This window comes from Spermophilus citellus (genome assembly GCF_964194105.1).
Source record: "Spermophilus citellus genome assembly, chromosome: 4".
Lineage (NCBI taxonomy): Eukaryota > Metazoa > Chordata > Mammalia > Rodentia > Sciuridae > Spermophilus > Spermophilus citellus.
The window spans coordinates 10308504-10328076 of NC_138185.1; the positions used below are offsets into that span (position 1 = coordinate 10308504).

General features: G+C 45.4%; 1 protein-coding gene across 1 annotated transcript in view; it reads right to left on the reverse strand.

Moving 5' to 3' along the window:
- The window catches only part of BCAS1 (brain enriched myelin associated protein 1), a gene marked incomplete at its 5' end in the record, with an annotated part of 73162 nt that extends 54450 nt beyond the window's left edge, over nucleotides 1-18712 (reverse strand). The window contains one exon of the mRNA XM_081291414.1: nucleotides 18182-18712. Within this exon, the coding sequence (XP_081147540.1) occupies nucleotides 18182-18712 (531 nt within the window). The remainder of the gene's footprint in view (nucleotides 1-18181) is intronic.
- Nucleotides 18713-19573: the final 861 nt, after the last annotated feature.

A 19573-nucleotide genomic window follows, 5' to 3' on the forward strand; every position in this document is an offset into this window, starting at 1 on the left:
GATTTTTTATAATTACAAGCCATAATTAGGACCCAACTTGTTGGACGGTTGATCAGGAGGATGTTGAAACTTCTGTCAAGGGTTGTTGAGGGCCGGTATGCCTCGTTTTATTTTGGTGGTACATGTACACATGAGGTTACTCTTCAAATGTGTGTTATGGACTGAAAGTTTGCGTCGCTTTAAACTTTGCATGTTGAAATCCTAACCCCCACTGTGATGGCATTAGGAGGTGGGGTTTTTGGAGGATGATCCATATTAAGAAGTAGAGCCCTCATGAATAAGATTAGGGTCCTTACAACAAGACACCCCAAAGACTTCTCTACTTCCCTTTCTGCCTCTCAAGGATATGAGGAGAGTTCAGCAGTCTGCAAGCTGAGGGAGGGCCTCACCAGAGCCCAACCATGCTGCACCCTGCTCTCAGACCTCCAGCCTGCAGGGTGGCTGAAATCCGTTTCTATTATTCATAAGGTATGGTACTTTGATGGCAGCCTACACTAAGACAATGGGCATGAGAAAAATATTTGTAGCCTCAAACCTCTGGTAGTATGAATGTGTTTGCCTAAGTCAAGCTGACTTAAGGTAAATTTTAAATAAAAATATCATGTATAATTAAACAGGTGTTTTGAAAATGAGCCATTATGAAAAGTGGGACAAGAAATAAACCTGGACTGAGAAGCTCCCCACTGGGCCTAATTAGGGTGTCTCCTGGGAATGACGCCTCGTTTCCACCATTCCTTTATGCATCCTCATTCATCACCTGTGTAGGACATTGACCCTGTATGAGCTTTGCAGAGGCCACACAACCTCAGCAGGGCCCTGCGTCCAGCTGGCCCGGACTCAACTCCTGGCTCCTGTGCGCTCCCAGCAAGTGTCCTGATGTGTGTCTCCTTTGCTCATTTGTAAAAGTGGGGAAATGAGTAGCACCTGACTGTCAGGGTGCTGGTCTCATAAATGGGATAATCCACATCAAGGAATTAGAACAATGGGTGGCATACAGTAGGCACTCTATAGATGTTAGCTGTTATGATTTTTTAATCACCAGCACTGTTTGGAGCCCTGTGGGATTTACAGAGCTGAGTCTGACGTTCCTCCCTTTTAGGTGTCTACAGTTCCTCCTCTTTATTAGCCTTCCTCCCATCTCTTTGACTCTGTACCTACAACCCCCAGGCCCCGGGGAGTGGGAAGTCCACCTGTGAATTTATCTCCCAATTCTATTCTTGGCCAAGAATAAAAGTCTCCCTCATGGCCTAATCGCTGCTCTGTTTTGCTCTTGGATCCAAGAGGGAAAAAGGAGCCAGGCTTGGAGGTCAACAACAGGAAGCATGTCAGTGTGCACCAAGCCTGGGAATGACTGAACCAGATGGACAAGGGAAAGCTTGAAGACAGCATCCTCCTGGGCCCAGGGCAGTGTGGTCGTGCAGGGGTGGGTGGGGTGCAGATGGGGCAGAGAGAGGGGCGTGAGACAAAGGTGGGAAATACAGGCAAGCATGGCTCGGGGGTCTGGGGGGCTTCAGGGAAGGTTCTTTGGGGCAGCTGAGCTACGGGGTGTGAAGGCAAGGTGGCTGGAAGGACAACTGGGAGTTGGACTGAGGAAGCACTGGGTGGCTGCTTGGGGAGGAGTCTGGGCCCAGGAGTGTGTGGCACGGGGCAGTTTGAGTGGGTGAGCACCACAGAGCAAGGCCCAACAGCTTGGGGAGAGCATGGGCAAGGCGGGAAGACGTGGGCCTCTTCCCTCATCCATCCTCCTAGAGCCCCCAGGCCTGAGGGACAGGAGGGAAAGGGCAAGGACCTCCCGCCATGGGTCAGACCAGGGCTTGGTTCCAGAAGGAACTGGGAGGCATGTCAATATGTATGCAAGGGTGACATTTTGACATGGATGGGGTGGACTTTGGAATTACAGCAAGCGGATCTGTGATGGTACCAGGAAGGAGGAGCAAGGGAGCTGTTTATCCAATATCAGCCCCATTGGTCTAGGCACTGGGACGGGGGGTGACACATTCCTGGGCTCAGGAGCTGAAATTCTAGCAAGGGAGGAAACCAAACCAGATTGAAATACAGATAAACCAGTAAGTGCAGCAGCAGCCCAGGTGGGAAGCCTGCTCAGGGAAAACCGAGGCAAAGGGACGGAGGGCCAAGGACCTCGGGCTACTCATGACAGTGGCGAGGTCCTCCAGGAAGCTGGGCCTGAGGCTCATCTACAGCTCTGAGCCACTCTGTCCAGCTTCACGGGCTCCCTACTGCCCATCACTGAGAATGGGAGGGGATCATTTGGGCTCCCCCCCCCAGCTCCTGCCCAGACCCAGACCTTTCTAAGGGTCCAAGAAGCAGGGATTCTTCTCTGTGATCCCAGGGCGGGGCACATGGGGAGAGTCACCAAACCTCCTGGGAGTAAAATGGGATGCTGTGAAGCTGACCAGAGGGGAATGACCAAAAGGGAATGGGTTGTGGGGCTGCCAGGCTCTGCACGGATGGAGGCAGCCATTAGGAGGAAACTGCAGTGAGGGGTGTCGTCTGCACAGGGGACAGTGTGAATCCCTCTTCACCCAGGTAGAGAGCCCTGACTGGAGATGACATGGTAGACAGAGGCCCCAGCTTCATGTTCTGCCCTGACCCCTCTAAAGGTGTCCACGGTGCTTCCCTGATGCCCACCCACAGCCCTGGCTCACGGCTTGGACAGCAGCAGAGGACTTGCTGCAGTGCCAGCAGCTGCTCCGCCTTGGGATTTTCCTAGGTGAGAGTTCTGGGGCCTTTCAAATAGAAATTCTCAGCTTGAACTTGAGCCCTTATTTTGCGGTAGTTTTTCCTGGACTTCCAGACTTGTACTGACGCCTTCTGGTGGGGGAGAGCCACCTTTTCCTGCTCCTCCCACAAGGGACAATAAAAGACTCTAGAAATTATATAAAAACAAACAGAAGAACTCTGAAAGGTGTGGAGGAGAAGGCTGGCCAGCCAGGGACCTGAGGAGCAGCACAGGGGTGAGTCCCTGGGTCCCCTTATGTCTTTATATATCCTGGACTTGGGGTGGAAGAAGCCGGCAACCTAGAAACACCAATGGGTGCTGGCTCCTCCAAATCCTCCCCAGACCTGTTCTCTCTAAGTAGAGGACCGGGGGTGCTCTAGTAAGAGAAAACACCCAGCACTTAGAGAACCCAGGAGGAGACCCACACAAGTACACCCAGCTGATTTTTGACAGCATCATAAAATCAACAAGGAAAAGCTCTTCTCCACAGATGGTGCCAGAGACACCCACGGAGGGAAAGGAAGAACCTCAACCGGGTTCACCCCTGGGCAAAAACTAGCTCAAAACGACCACTGACTTCAATGAACAACGACAAATACACAACTTTAGGAAAAAATAGGATTTCTGGGATTCTATGGTCAGGCAGAGGTTTTAGATATTCTGCTGAAAGCACAACCCTTTTAAAAAAGGGGAAGTTCATGAGTTGGATTTCGTCAAAATTAAGATTCTGTGCTGCGAAAAATCCTGTTAAAGGAAAAGACAATCTGGAGGGTGGAAGGGAATATTAGCAAACCATCTCTCTGGTAAGGCACTCACACGTGGAGTATGAAAAGAACTCTTAAAACTCAACAGCAGAACAAGAGACAAAAATCCAGCCAGAAAACAGGCAAGTGACAGGAAGAGACGTTTCACGGCAAGGGATGTATACAGATGGCAAACAAGTGCCTGGGACATGCTTTTCTGCTTCACTAGGGAAATGCAAAATAAAACCAAACCAGAGGTCACTACACTCTTTTAGAATGACTAAAGTAAAGAATAACAGCAATACTGAAGGCTGATAATCATGCAGAGAAACTACATTACCTGTAGACTGTGGGTAGAAAAGTGAGGGATACAGCCAGGACAGAAGTGATTTCAACAGTCTTGCTTTCTCTCTCTCTCTCTCTCTCTTTAAAGCTAACTATGCAACAACAAGAAAACCAGCAATTGCATTCTGGGCATTTCTCCTAGAAAAATGGAAAGTTAAATTCACACAAAACCACTTCTTTAATGTTTATAACAGCTCTGTCTGCAATAGGCCCCACATGGGAACAACCAAATGCTTCTCAGTGGATGAAAGGTTATCCTAACTGGGCCGTCCTAGCACGGAATACCACTCATCAATAGAACAGGAAGGAGGGGACAATATCTACTGATGAACTCAATGACCTGCACCAGTCCCGGAGAATTATGCTGATGGAAAATAAATGCCTCTTGAAGGAGTACATTCTATTTATACACCTTCATGGAAGAGCGGACTCTGGGAATGGGGGACCTGTGTGCTGGGGGCTGCTGGGGCTCAGGAAGAGGGCGGAGGTTGGGGGAAGTGGGTGTGCGGACAGCAGGCCCGCAGAAGCCCCTGGTGGTGTTGGCAATGAGTGTCCACCTCAATGAGCTGGTCAGGATGCAGCACCACGGGTCTGCAGGACGTTACCACTGGGCAGCGGTGGACTAAGAGCTCTCTCTGCCCTCCTCACAACGGCATGGGAATCTACAATAATGCTGAGATGACAGAGTTAAAAAGAACCTTCACGGGACAGTGCTGGAGGAGTGACAGCTCCAGGTGTCTGGGTCTGGAGTGGTTAATGATTTAGCATGAGGCGTCAGCATGTAAAATTAACCTGCGACCATGTGATGGGCCAGCTACGACTTGTTTGAGGAATGTGAAATGAGAGGGGAAAATGTCCATGGTAATAAAAACGATCAAACTATCTTTATGTTGGGCTTAACACGAAGCGAGGTAAAAAGGATCCCATTCAGTATTTAGTTTTTTGTTTGTTTGTTTTTGGGTAGTGGGATTGAACCCAGGAGTGCTTGACCATTGAGCCACATCCTCAGCTCTTCTTATTTTCTATTTAGAGACAGGGTCTCACTGAGTTGCTTACAGCTAAGTTGCTGAGGTTGGCCTTGAACTTTCAATCCTCTTGCCTCTGTCTCTTGAAGTTGCTGGGATTACAGGCATCACCACTGTGACTGGCCCCCATTTAGTTCTTCTTTTTTTTTGGGGGGGTACCAGGGATTAAACCCACCAAGCCACATCCCCAGCCCTTTTTTATATTTTATTTAGAGACAGGGACTCATTGAGTTGCTTAGGGCTTTGCTAATCACTGAGGCTGGCTTTGAATTCGAAATCCTCATGCCTCAGCCTCCTGAGCCACTGGGATTATAGTCGTGTGCCACTCTGTCTGGCCCCATTTAGTTCTTGATGAATGAAAAGAATAACTTCTTGCCTGGGGTTGTAGAGCAGAGCTGGGATGAGAGCCCAGGCTCGGAGGTAAGAAGCTGGTGAGACCTGATCTGGCTGAGCTCATTTCCCTTCTCTCCGGTACTTATTTGCCCATTATCTTCTTGCCAGGGGCCTTCCTACATTAAATTCCTGGCTTCCGTGCCTTTTCCCTGCTATATACCTTTCCACGTTGTTACTATGAATCTCGCAACCTATTTTACCCAGAATCACATAGGGATTTAGTAAGCAATAGAGATGGCACCTCGAAGGCTTCGAATGGAAGGACTTAATAAAAATGTAGGGACAGCAGAGCAGCCATCTGGGGGAAAAAATTAACTTGGTGTCACCAAGTTACACCAGGACAAAATCCAAACGAATGAAAATACTACAAGAAAACATGGGGAGAGTTTTATGATTTTGAATTGAGAAGGTTTTTGTAGCTATGACTCAGAATCTAAAAGTCATGAGAAGAAAGATGGAAAAGTCGAAAAGATCAAATGTTTACACAGAGACGCATTGGGCATTGGGCAGGTGGGGTGAAGAACACCCTGGGGCCGTGGAAAGAGTACAAATTAATTCAGTCCTGATGGAAGGCAGCTTGTCATTGCCTGCCAAATTTTTAAAGAGGATGCATTATTCTACCCAGCAATCCCACTGCTAAGAGTTGATTCTAAACCTAAAATTCACATGTGTGAAATATCAGATGTCACAAATGAGGAAGTTCTTTATGTGCTGATATAGAAAGATTGTTAACTGGAGAAAAAAAAAAGCATAGACGAGAATGGAGTGCATATTATATTATCATTTGTGTAAAAAGAAGAAATAAGAATTTGTGGTTTATTTCCTTATTTATGCTCAGAGAAATCCTAGAAAGACACATTTAAAAAATATAAACTGATTATCTATTGGAGAAGTGTTCATGGACAAGGATCGTGCTTTCTAACTTCTTGTTTTGATCCAAGTGAATGTCCTACCTACTAAAATTTAAATCAAGACAGAATGTGCATGACTAGTTTAAAAATCTAAGAACATCCACAGGGCCAAGCTAAACACAGTTGGAAGGAGGACCCAGCCTTCCAGCTGCCGATCCCAGGCGGCACCTTGACAGTGTTATTTGTCCTTGACAGCAAATAATTTGTCTTTGCTACTCTCATCCGGTCCTCAGATAATCATTCTCAGCAAACAAAACTCACATGAAGCAGAAACGCTCTTAAAGAAACACCTAGAAGCTCCTTTTAAGAAGGCAGGAGTTGTGGTGTGGATTTGTATTTCTTCTCTAAGAATCTCATGTGTTTTCTTTTTCTTTCTGTTGGTTTCAAAGAGCAGACAGACAGGAACACCGGTTAAGTGATCACAACTTGTCATGCTGAAAGATAACTCTGCTTTATCATAAGTTGATGCTGTGCATCCTCCACTGCACCTAGCTAGGTAGGCCGGGCCTTGGCCAGCACAGTGCAAACACAGGGCAAAGCCGGATCCGGGCTGAAGCTCCTGTCTGGAGCGCTCCGGAGGCACCTCGCTGGATCTCTGCTATGCACCGATTCGCTGGAACCTTCACCTCGAGCAGACACTAAGACTGGACCTCGAGCAGACACTAAGACTGGACCCACACGGGAACACGTGTCTGCAAAGCAGAAGTCGGTCCCATCCTACCCTTGCTCCACTCCTTCCCATCTGTTGGAAATTCGAGCCACATGCTGCCTGGGATGAAAGGAAAGAGGGATCTGTTTCCTCCCTCCCCGTTGGATGTCCAGGGTTGAACCTACCAGGCGTCCAGCGGTCACTAAGGCTACACTTTACTCCTCCCCAGAGCACTGTCACAGACACAGCAAGAAAAAAAAATGGCCTGGTCAATTCTCCAAGCTAGAATTCATCCTCCAGCTTGTCTTCAAAGGAAGGTAGATTAGCAAGCAGGAGGGACACTAGGACCAAGGGCTAAAAGCGTTTTGCGGAATCTGAACATTTCCTAAACAGACTGAAGTTTCTCTCTCTCTCTCTCTCTCTCTCTCTCTCTCTCTCTCTCTCTTCTCTCTCTCTCTTTTTCTTTCTTTCTTAATAGGAAGCTCTCGGCCACCTAAGGAGCGTCAATAAACGCATACCAACGTAGGAAGTGCTTACTTTTATTTTCCCCACTGTGCCTAGCCAAGCCACATCAACTGATAAAAGTGCATCTGCATCTTTCAAGCCCATGGCGACAACAGGGACAAAACACAAATGGAGCCACCGTAGGAAATGCCGATTATGAAGGTGATTCCCCAGCTGCCCATTTCCTCTGGAGATGGCTTCACATCGGCCATAAGCGTATTTTAAGAGTCAGTGTTATTCGTGAACAAGGACTTGCCACGCACAGTCCGCACCGATTGCTCGGGGTATTCGTGAGCGAAAAACAAGCTCCTTTTGGAGCCACTGTGACCAGGACCCCCCCTCCCCTAACTCCCGCGCAGTTTCTGGAGCTCCGGGATTTTTCGGCCTCACTGCGCCGCCTAGTGGAGGAGGCGGGGAATTACCTAGACTGGGGCATTTTCCTCTGCTTAAGAGGGTTCACTACACTACCCCTTTTACAGAAAAGAGACAATATTGATAAATAAAAAGTGGGAAAGTATATCCCTCAGGCCATTATGAAAAAATAAGTGCTATTATTATTTTGCAAATTTTCATTCCACACTCCCCTTAGGCGAAGGCATGGATATAAATATGGGCAGGCAGGTGGAAGTGGTTTCTACCCCAAAGAGGTCATTCTATTCTGTTCTGTGTGACTGCATCCACGGGTCAACCTCTGCCTCTTGGCCTGCCTTGATTATGGGGTCGGACGCATGGTGCACCGTAACCCTCAGGAAAGCTCTCCTTGAGGGTCTTTCAGGCTTCTCAACTTTTCTTTTACAAATAATACTGGAGGTTTTTTTTTGTTGTTGTTTTTGTTTATAACATTTTGCTCAACTTTTCAATCACTTCCTAAGTGTAGACTGTCTCAGTGCAGAAGCGTGTGTGCTTTAAAACTTTTAAAATTTTGTGTTGCTGAAGTATATGGTTAAAATGAGATTCCTAGAATGATCCAGGTGAAATTATCAGAGATAATGATCTGGGAAATTATCAGAGACTTTGGGGAAAATTAAAATAAAACATTCAAGTATAAAACCTAGATTTTCATTGCTTTCTGTGATGTTTTCTAAGAAGGGAATTTAAGCCTAGTACACGTGGTCTAAAAATTTCCAATTACCCATTTTTCTTCCTCTTCTGGGGGAAGAGAGACACAGTATTGTTAATTTTAGCCTCTTATACTAACTGAACCAAGACAGGCTGAAGGATCCAGAGAGGCTCTTCATTGTAGATCACATCACTGCTGTTACCCACTCCGTGGGTATCATCTCAGCACCCTGAAACTCATTCCTTAGAGCACTCGTCTGGCATGTGCAAGGCCCTGGGTTCAAACTCTAGTACCACAACACAAAGCAAAACAAAACACCAACCTCATCCCACATCTTCTCGGCGGAAGTCCAACATGGGGCTTTTACATGATAGATCCTCATCAACCCACAGCTGTTCTCACACGGACAGGTTGTATTTGTAGGATGAAATAAACCAGATGCTTGCGTGGGCATGGGGGGGGGGGACAGACAGTTGTCTAAGAAAGCAATGTTTACTCCTTATAAACGAGACTTCCCATTTTCTCTCTCAACACCTCCTATTTGAGGGGCAAGTGACTTTTGTCAGCTTGACTTCCATTGGCCTGACTTACAACCGCTTGAGAAAGTGGGTAGAGAACTTAGCCATGCAGTGTCCCTCTTGTGCTCCTATTTCAGCAGCAGCCATTACTTTGGGGGATAGTCCCATGCTATGTGAGTCAGCACATGCTTAAATACAGTCCAATTAGGTATAATTTGAAATAGAAAAATACATTTGCGGCTGGCCAGGGGTGGGCCGAGGGTGATTCCTAGGATGGGCTACACTGGAGAAAAGGGTTTGTAGAAGGTGCCTGTTTTCCAACAGGTGCGGCCTCTACACTGACGACGACGGCACTGCACCTTTATTAGAGGAAAAATACCCAACTTCAAAAAAGCTGCCTCAAAATGCAGAAGCTGATACCCCATAGCTAGAACAGGTTTCCTGTCTCTTCACCCAACACTTCCCAATAGTGAGATAGCTGGTTTGAATGCTGCCAGAAGCCAGCTGCACATGACCTTAGAATTGTTTGGCATCATACAAAAGGAGAAAAAGTCACAACTTTGTCCTGCACTTTTAAGTAAATCTCTTTCCTGACTCTGCCCCACCAATTTCAGCTGACATTCTCCTCTTTTCTCCATGTCCTATTTCAAAACTTTCTTTATTTTTCTCACATTCTTTTTCCTACCCTGGAATGGTTTGCTTGTTTCTTTTCTTATTCTTTTTTTAATTGTTGATCTTTCCACTAGTGTGAAAGCGTCCATGGTGTGCTCTGTTCTATTCATGTTGGAATCTGGAATTCATATTTCTAACACAAAGAAGGCACTCATGTGTGTGTTGAGTGACTAAGTCAGAGTACTCCTCCTCCTGTTTATTGTTGAACATCTGCTGACTGATGGATGCTCAGGGTGGAATGGCAGACTAGTAAGCAGACGCCCCCTAAGCAGCTTCAGCTTGAAGTAAGTGCTATGGGGAAATAGTTTGGGATGGATGCATTTTACTTGACCCTCAATTCTACCACATGTGAGTGCTGTAATGAAAGACGGTTCAGTGGCTGCACTGTTAGGGGGCACTAGGGAGGGGTGGGGACTTGGGCGAGGTGGTGAGTAAATACGCCATTTCAAAAGACGGTCACCCCTCACTTTCCAGCTGGCTCTAAATGCCTGGTTGGTGTTTGCTGGAACGGCTCCTCTGAAGGTCTTGCTCTACTTATCAGATGGCTCAGAGCCTAATTAAGTCTGAAAACACTTGATGAAGGTTAAACAGATATACTTGCTGCAGGACTTCTCAGGACCTTTAGAAGGCTGGTGTCTGCTGAGTTTTCAAGAGGAAAGCAAATAGTATTTTCTGAAATGTTTTGGTGGTAGAGCCCTATTTCTTGGCCCATCTCATTGGACTGATGTTAGGGAAAATATAGAACTTCAGAAAATTTAAAAGATATATAATATTTCAAGTTTCAAGGCATTTCCTCATTTTGAACTTCCAGACACAGTGGTTAAGCATGTGGGGCCTGTAACGAATTCCAGCTCTGCCACTTGCTACCCAAATGATCTCCCTCAAGGCATTTCACCTTTCTGTGACTTCGTGAACTCTCTATAAATTAGCTATTATTACAGGCTTTGAAGGAATGAACTAGACAGGCTAACCCTGGAGGGAAAGATGAATCAATTCACTAGATTTCAATTTGATCAACACCATAACAGGCTAAAGATCAAACAAAGAGTTTCAATGGGTGACGGCAGTTTATCCCAGGGAAAGCGTGCATACCACACCTGCATTTTGAAATCACTTTCTATTTAAAGTTATGTTAGGCAAGACAGATAATATTCCCAACAGCACATCCTAATGGTCTTCAAAAGGTAGTAATTTGAGGTGTAGCATCTTGGCCATTTTCAGGTTCACCAAAAGAGCACCCCTGCAGCCAGTGTGCACAGCCATCGGGAGTGCCAGCTGCACAAGGGACCATCACACCCCTTAAGATCACCATGCGGATATGTGCAAAGGGTCACTGTGATAGAACAGCATTCTTCAAACTCTAATTTTTTACCATTAGTGGACTGGAAAATGAATTGGTGAGTCAAAACCAGCATTATAAACCCAAACAGACTAAAATAGAAAAATTAGAAAATACTAGCCTGTGTCACATGCTATAAAAATGGAATTACTTTGTGACCTTCAGTTTGTGCATGTGCATGAGTATTAGGTGAAGAATTGGCACCTGCTTCTTACTGTGGGGCCATGGTCAAGTTGGAAGCTAGTTTAGGGGGTGAACTGGAGTCGTTCCTGGAGGGGGTGCCTAGCAGCCTCCAGCTGCTCCACACACTAAAGATACAAAGTTGGCACTGAATGTCTACCTTGCATTGTTATAAGGCTCAAAGCAGACAACGGATGCAAAATGCTTACTGCTGCAGTGGAATCCCATATCTAATGTTTCTTGGTGCTACCGTGGAAAGTCGGTATGGAGGTTCCTCAAAAGACTAGGCATGGGACCACCATGTGACCCAGCTATACCACTCCTCGGTACCCATCCTAAGTCATCTGACTACAGTGAGACAGGCACACCCACGTTTACAGCTGCACAATTCACAACAGCCAAACTATGGAACCAGCCTAGGTGTCCATTGATAGAAGAATGGATTAAAAAAATGTGTTACATCTACACAATGGAGTTTTATTCAACCATAAAGAAAAATGAAATTCTCACTAAGTTGCTGAGGCCAGTTTGAGGCTGGCCTGAACAACTCAGTGAGATCCTGCCTCAAAATTAAAAATGAAAAGGGCTGAGGATGTGGCTCAGGGTGAAGCATCCCTGGGTTCAATTCTGGTATTTGAGTATATCTACATGAAATTTTGTCATTTTCAGGAAAATGGATAGAACTTGAGACCATTATGTTAAGTAAAATAAGCCAAACTTAGAAGGTCAAGGGTCAAATGTTTTCTGTCTAATGTGGAAGTTAGAGAGGAAAAAGGAAAAGAAAGGGGGTGGATCTCATGAAGAGCAAAGGGAGATTTGTAGAGGAAAGGAACTGGGGGAAGGGAGGAGGAGATGGAGAAGGAGAGAGGGGACGTGCTGGCTAAATTCTACTTTTATAATGTGTGCATGTGCGAATATGTAATAACAAATCCCACCAGTATGTACAGCTATAACGCACCAATGAAAATATGGGAAAAATGTTCCTTGATGCTAAATTCATCACAATTATAGAGTTATGCAGAAGGCCCTGCCTGCTCCTACATGCCTAATTGAAGACGGACTTTTCCTTTTTCACGAATGAAGCCTTTAGGAGAGTAGTTCTCTTTACTCATCCAAATGTCACACCTGGTGGCCATAAGGTAAAAAGCAAAACAAATTAAAAACCACAGTGTATAACTCACTTGGCCTTCTGATGTGGGAACTAAGTGACTCATTTTTTTAATCTTTAAATTTGGGATTAACCTGGCATTTCCAATTTTGCATATATTAGCTTTTTGAATCACACTTCCTCAAATTAAATATTATTCAACTTTGTATAAGTTGCAGCCTTATTGCACAAATTTCAAACAATTGGACTGGCTCTAGCTCAGCGGTTCCTTCAACACAGAATCTACAATCAAACAATTATTAAAAACATTAGTATTGAGTGTTTAAGAATACAGATTTTTGCAAAGGCAGGAGGATTGCAAGTTTGAGGCTGGCCTCAGCAACTTAGTGAGATCCTGCCTCAAAATTAAAAATGAAAAGGGTTGAGGATGTGGCTCAGTGGTGAAGCATCCCTGGGTTCAATTCTGGTATGTGAGTATATATACATGTATAAATGTATATGTAAAGGAAGAAAGGAAAAGAGAAGACAGATTTTGGACCTGGATGATTCTAGTTTTGCTTTAGCTGTGTGACTTGGACTGAGTGACTTTGTTTCTCTGAACTTTTGATTTCTTCATCTGTAAAAAGGTGAAAATGAAGGAATTTTCTTGTAAGTTTTGATGGGGGTTCATGAGATGATTCATTCAGAGTGATTTTGTCACAAAATTTGACTTAACACATAGCAGAAAGAAAGACAGTTGAGGACTTCATATTGTCAGAAACCACCTGGGAATGGGGGCATCTTGTCACTTCATGAAGAACTTGACACTTGAAGCTGAAGTTAATTTTTGATTAACTGGGAAAGAGAGAGAAAGGTAGAGAATCCTGGGAAGCAGATGGCCACCACCCAAGTCATATGTTGGCCACAGTGACTGCAGAAATTCAAGAGGCCAGGGGAAAATACAGTTGGGGGAATGGGCATGGGAAAGGTTGTGGAAACACTTGACTGTCAGACTAAGGAATTGGGCCTGGAGTATGGGCTTTAAGTCCCCAAATAACTTCACAACTTGTGCATCTTTCGCCAAGTTAGCCTCGTGCATTTTGTAACCGTTCTCAGATTAGATCCAATTGTGCTATCTCTGAGAGTTTGGGTTGAGAACTGCAGGAATGAAAGGCAGCAAGAATAAAATATGGAGCAGTCGGCGGGGAGGAAATCCATGATGCTAATAATAGCTAGCATTTCTCCTTTTCAAAATGTAATTTCTCAGTGCTAAATATATAACGTATCTCATTTAATGTTCACAAGTGTGAATCACGTGAAAATGTGCTAAATACTATCATGATCCCCACTTTACCAAAAAAAAAAAAAAAAAAAAAAAAAAACAACAACAACAAAAAACCCTGAGGCTCAGAAAGGTTAAGTAGCTTGCCCAAGGTTGCAAAGCCAGGCGGTGACGCAGGCAGAGAGAAAGCCCAGACTACTTGACTTCAGTGTCTACATTTTAATTCAGTGCTAAATACCATGCGGAAAAGGACCCTGGGAACCTGGGCTCTTTGGTTCCCATTCTACCACTAGGGATCAGTGGCAGGAGGCAGCTGCCATTGACTGAGATGAGCAAAGCCGTGGACCATGCCCAGGGCAAGCTGCTCTGGGTGGTGAATGAAGAGTTCAGCTGGGGACACGCTGTGGCGGAGGTGTGCAGTGGATATTCACAGGGAGGTGAGGAAATTCAAGCAGACCCGCCTAGAGGAAGCTGGACACTGAGGTCCGACTTCAGGGGTAGATCTTGTCAGCAGGTCACTACATTCAGACACGAGGGACCTGGGGGATTTTCAAAGAAGTGTATTTAGAGAAGACACCCAAGAACAGGACCATGGGGAGCTCTGACACTTGGGTGATAAGATGAGCAAGGACACCAGGAGCAGTGGCCAGGGAGGTGGAGGACCTGGAAACCAAATGAGGAGGATGCTTAAAGAAGGAAGGTGTGGCCTGCCGCACGGATTCAACTGAGATCAGATCCTCTGGGATAAGTGCTGAGACTTTTGGTATTTGGCAGCTGCGAGGAGGGCAGGGGGCAGGCACAGCATCATGGCAGCCTTAACCAAAGCTTGAATGGAGTGTGTTCAAGGGAGAAAAAAAAGAGGAGGCAGGAACACTGAGCATGGTTCTTAATATCTGTAGCCCGAGCAAATTTGAGGTTCAATGTACTTATCATGATATCACTATAAAGATCATTTTTCTTATTAGGTGATATGCTCCTCAAAGAACTAGAAATGTGATTTATCTTTCATGCTTTGTACAAGGTAGGTGTTTAAATAATAATGGCAGAATTTAACTAAAATTTTAAAAGAAACCTTCTCTTTGTCCCACAGTACATGGTAACACTTTATGCACCCCCCACCTGGCCCTTCCCGGCACAGACACCTCTGGGGAGGACCATGTGGAAAAGAAGAAGAAACTTAGTGTGTTTTTCTTTTTGTTTTTTTTTTTTAAACCAATAAAGGTCAAATTTCCATTGCATGATCACTTTGTGCATGTGTGATGAATCTCTTAAATGCTTATCTTAGAGCTTGGGTTCAGGAGGGGGAAGAGGGGAAAAACCTCAGCCCTGCCAACACGTTGGTTTGTGTGAATCACAGCTCAGTGGAACCTTTCAGGCATATAATTTATCTTTTCTTTGGCCTGTGTAGTAAAGGCTTCATTTGTTCGTGAATTCTTGCCTTGTTTTAATGATGTGATGCTCTGAATGTAGTTTTATGAGGCACAAAAATAAGATTGTCATTCTGAAAACACAGAAGATTTGTGTGCTTCCCCCCAGAATGAAATAGTGGCATCTCTTTCCCAATTCACAGTCCTGTGGCTTTGTGGCTGGAATTCCAATCCACTGAGGAGCAAGTGGTGAAAGTTGGGGGGAGGGTTATGGGAGGGGGAGGGGGACAGCTGATGAGCCCAGAACATAATTTACCCTAAGAATTCTGAGTCAATACATTGCATCCTGTCTATGCATAGGACATTTTCTGGTGGTGCCTCCACCCAGAAAGCCGTTGACTGTGAAGTTTTATTCTTACTTTCTGAGGGCTGTGTTCTCTCATGGCACTTACAGAACAATTGGTCCCCCCTCTGAATACAGGACTGTGTAGCCAGGGATCTGCTGAGAAACCTTAACAAATCAGAAGCCCATTTTGGGGGTTAAAAATTCTTCAAGACATGTGCATTTGAAAATCACACAAGTTCCCAGGTTGACGGAGAAATACCTATTTCTTCACTTTTTTTTCATGTTTTATGTGTACATCATGCAGGTTGAGCACTGAATATTTCAAATTACCACCAACCCAAGATGGAAATTCGCAGCATATTGTAACAAAATTGGATGCAGATTTCATTGGTAAATTGGAGGGCACTAGCTCACTTATCCAGAAAGGAAAGCAGGTTATAATTTTTGGGTAACCTGAGAGATTATTGTAACTTCACAATATCACTCCTGGGTTTGCTGTGCTAGATAACTCCCATGGTTCCAACACAAGCCCCCACCTTTGGGCTCAGATCTCACCTTGAAATCCATTCCACAAATAGAGTTGCCATCCCTGAGTGGGTTTTTTTCAATAAAGGAAGCTGAGATAATAAAGCACAACTCTGAGCCAGGTGTGATGGTGGCACACATCTGTAATCCTAGTAAACTCAGGAGGCTGAGTTGAACTTTCGTAAGTTCAAGGTCGGCCTCAGCAACTTAGCACGACCCTGTCTCAAAATAAACTAAAAAGGGTTGGGAGTGTAGTTCCCTGAATTCAATCCCCAGTATTGCAAAGCAAAAAAAAAAAAAAAAAACAAACAAACAAAAAAAAAAAAACAAAAAAACCAAGAAACAAGAAAGAAAACAAAACCCTGCAACTTTTCTTAGATGAAGAGTGAGTTGAAAGGGCTGGAGTTTTATGGTCACATACATTCAGGATCAGATGCAGAACTGGCTTACTAAGATGGGGATTTGGATGAGTCACCAGGCAACCAGGCAAAGATGGGAAAACAGCCCTTCATTCCTTTAGAAAATAACTCAGTCTTTTCCTGACTCAGGCCATGGATGGGCTTTGATTCCCACACCCCAGAAATACCCGACTATCCAAAAAATGGCAACCTCAGAGTAGATTTGGGAGCCATGGCCAAATGACAACTCCACAGTGCTTCTCTGCTCGGGCAAGGGAAGCAAGCAGTCTCTCCAATGCTCATGAGAACCAAACAGCAGTTGACAGCCCCAGACCAGGGGCTCTTAGACTCCTGGAGTGTCTGTCCACTGCTCCCTGGCTGGGGGGTGGTGGTGGATCCTTCTAAGTCTGGCCACCCCGGCCAGCACTGCTTCCTCAGCACAGCACAGAGCACCCTGAACAGCCGTCACAGGTTTATTTATTCGTGTTTTCTTACTGGACACCGAACTCCTTAGAGTAAACACCCTAACCCTGTCCACCACAGTAGCTCTGTGCCTCAGGCTGCTCCTAGGCACATCTGAAGACTCACTTTTTATTAATACAAAAGCTATTCAATTGACTCCTTGAACTGGTACAGCTTGGGAAGTGGGCATTTGAAGGGACTTTTCTTTTTCAACTTCTGAAAAAAATTTTGGAAATACTTTCAGTCAAAATTTATAGGACTGGGCATGGGGGTACATGCCTGTCACCCCAGGCAGGAGGCTCAGGCAGAAGGATTGCAAGTTTGAGACCAGTCTCAGCAACTAAGTGAGGCTCCAAGTAACTTAGAGAGATCCTGTCTCAAAATAAAAAATAAAAAGGGATGGGGATGTGGCTCAGTGGTTAAGTGTCCTGGGTTCAATCCACAATACCACGCCCCTCTCTGCAAATTTATAGGAACAGCAGAATGCTGCTGGTAAGAGTCTTCATATGTGAAGTCTTCACATGTTTTCCCAATTTCAAATGTCCAGAATTTTTGGCTGGTGTCTAATAGTCTCAATATGATGCTTTACAGCACCCCAGATGCATTAAAACCATTGATTAATGTGATACTCATTTTCATTAAGAAAAACAATATATGCACAGTGCTTAGAACACAGCCTTGAATATTATAAGGACTCAAAAGATGAAAGCCAGTGTTATTAGCATCTTAGCTGTACATCATTACATTGTCATTAAGACAAATATATTGACAGTGGTGATATTTAACCATGTCATAAAACCTGAGCCCATCTGATTTTTTTCTTTGTTCTATATTTAACTAGAAGCTCCTACTTTATGCTTACATTTTGAAAAATATTGTTATTGAAAATGTCTGTTAACCAAGAAAAGAGTGCTTCAAAAATACCCTGTATTGACTTCTATTTCCTTCCACATTCAAGGAGTTATTTTCCTGCCCAGAATACAAGCAAACTCTCTCAAGGTTAAATGCTCTCTTTACTGTCAAAAGAGCTTGGCTTTCTTTGCTCAGGAGTCAGGATATCACCTTTAAAAAAATCTACTTTTTACAAAAGTATTAATTTAGCTTGTTGGAAAGTAACCAATACATAAAGTAGTCTGTGGAGCTGTAAACGACACCTTCCTGCAAGAGATAGTTAAAGATCAATCCAGGTTCTTCTGAGCAAAGCATGAAATGTGTCCCAGCTAATGCCTGAAACCACACCGTATGTCAAACACGCTGCTGAGACCAGGCAGGGGATTTAAGTCTTTTAGGAACCATTTTTATTCCACTAATGCCTTTCTGTCCGGACTCCAGTGATCATAAATGCAACCTGTCTGCCTCGCCTCTGATAAGTGGAAGGACGGGTTCATCTGCATGTAACTCACCTTCTCTTTTCTTTTACATAAAACAGATGTCCCAGCTGTTATTGTTATCCAAACAGATGTTTCTGCCCAAAGAAAAAACCCTCTGCTATTTGTCCTAGAGGGGTGCACGGCTTGACCCCTGTCTAGGACCCGGGGTGACTGTAGGGTGATGCATGTGCCCCTGTCTTGGGTCTTGGCCCATCAGGGCCTGCAGCGCACCCTGGGCGCCCCGGGTCCTGGCATGCGCTCTTACCTTCCCTGCAGGGACCGCATCGCCCTGCCCCGGGCCTCCGGGGGCCTCCTCCGCCTGGTCCTCGCTCTCTGCCCTCCTGGCCTCCTCCTGGATGTCAACTGCTGCCTTGTCCCGTCCCTTGTCCAGTTTGAATAATTTGTCAAAAAAGCTGGTGTCCTTGGCGGGGGCCGCCCCTGACTCGGGTGCCCCGGGGGCAGACAGGGCCTGGTCCGGGGCAGGGGTCCGCCCTGGGGTTTTATCCGTGGCCCTGCCCGGTGCAGCTGCGCGCGGAAGCGCGGGCTCCTCACTCGGGTCTTTGTTCCCCGGAGCGTTATTGGAGCTGACATCAAGCTTCGCGGGTCCGCTGGATGAATCCGTGCCTTGGTCTCCAGTACGTCCTGGTACAGGCCGAGAGAGAGTCAAGAAAAAACGAGATTTAGCAGCTGGTGCCTCGGGTTTGGCCTCTTTCCCAAGATTCTTTCCGTTGGCATCAGCCACAGCGCCCATCTCCATTGTCTTGGGGGAAGAAGTGGTCACATTATACTCCTGCATGCTTATTCCCAGATCCACTGTAAACACAAACATAAACAGAGGTCATTCAACGAGCCAGGAAATTCCAGGATGAATAATGGACTCCAAACTGTTGATACACAAAGGCACACAAAGGCCGCGATGCAAAAGGGGACCTTGCTTTCTCCAGCTGCTCCGCAAAGCAGAAGTTAGCCATCCAGATGTCTAGTGACCTGCTCTTCCCAGGAGGGGCACGGCAGGTTGGCAGGAGGGCAATCCCTAGGGGCCAGGCACTGCCTGAGTGACACCCAGCCACAGTTGTCTTCTATCTCCACAGGAAGATGGGAGAAGCATTTATCGGACAGTGGTTAGGAGCCTGGATCTCCGGAAATAGATTAAGGTCTTTGGAACTCCCCAATGTTAACTTCTGGGATCAATCATTCTTTATTATGGAGATCTCTGGCCTGGTACTATTGGGTGGATGCCAGTAGCATTCTCTTCTTGTGACCACCAAACACATCTCCAGATTTTGCCCAATGTCCCCCAAGGAGACACTCATGTTTAAGAACCACTGAGTTAGACTCTATTTGAATCCAAGTTATTTATTTTTTCTCTGCTTCAATTTTCTAGCAAAATAAGGCAAATAATAGAACCTGCCTCATAATTTTGTTAGGAAGATTACATGAGTTGATATTGTTAAAGTACAAAGGAGGGGGTCAGTACTATACTAAGTGTTCCATAAATGTAGTGAACCTTAGCCAATACCATTACTCAGGAGTGAGAAGCTGATATACAGAGAGGTTGATCTACCTTCTCAGGGCTGCCCAGCAAGCTGGGAGGTAGCTGAGCCTGGCACAGGTAGAACCCAACTCTTAACTTCATTGCTTTCTCATGTTAGCATGA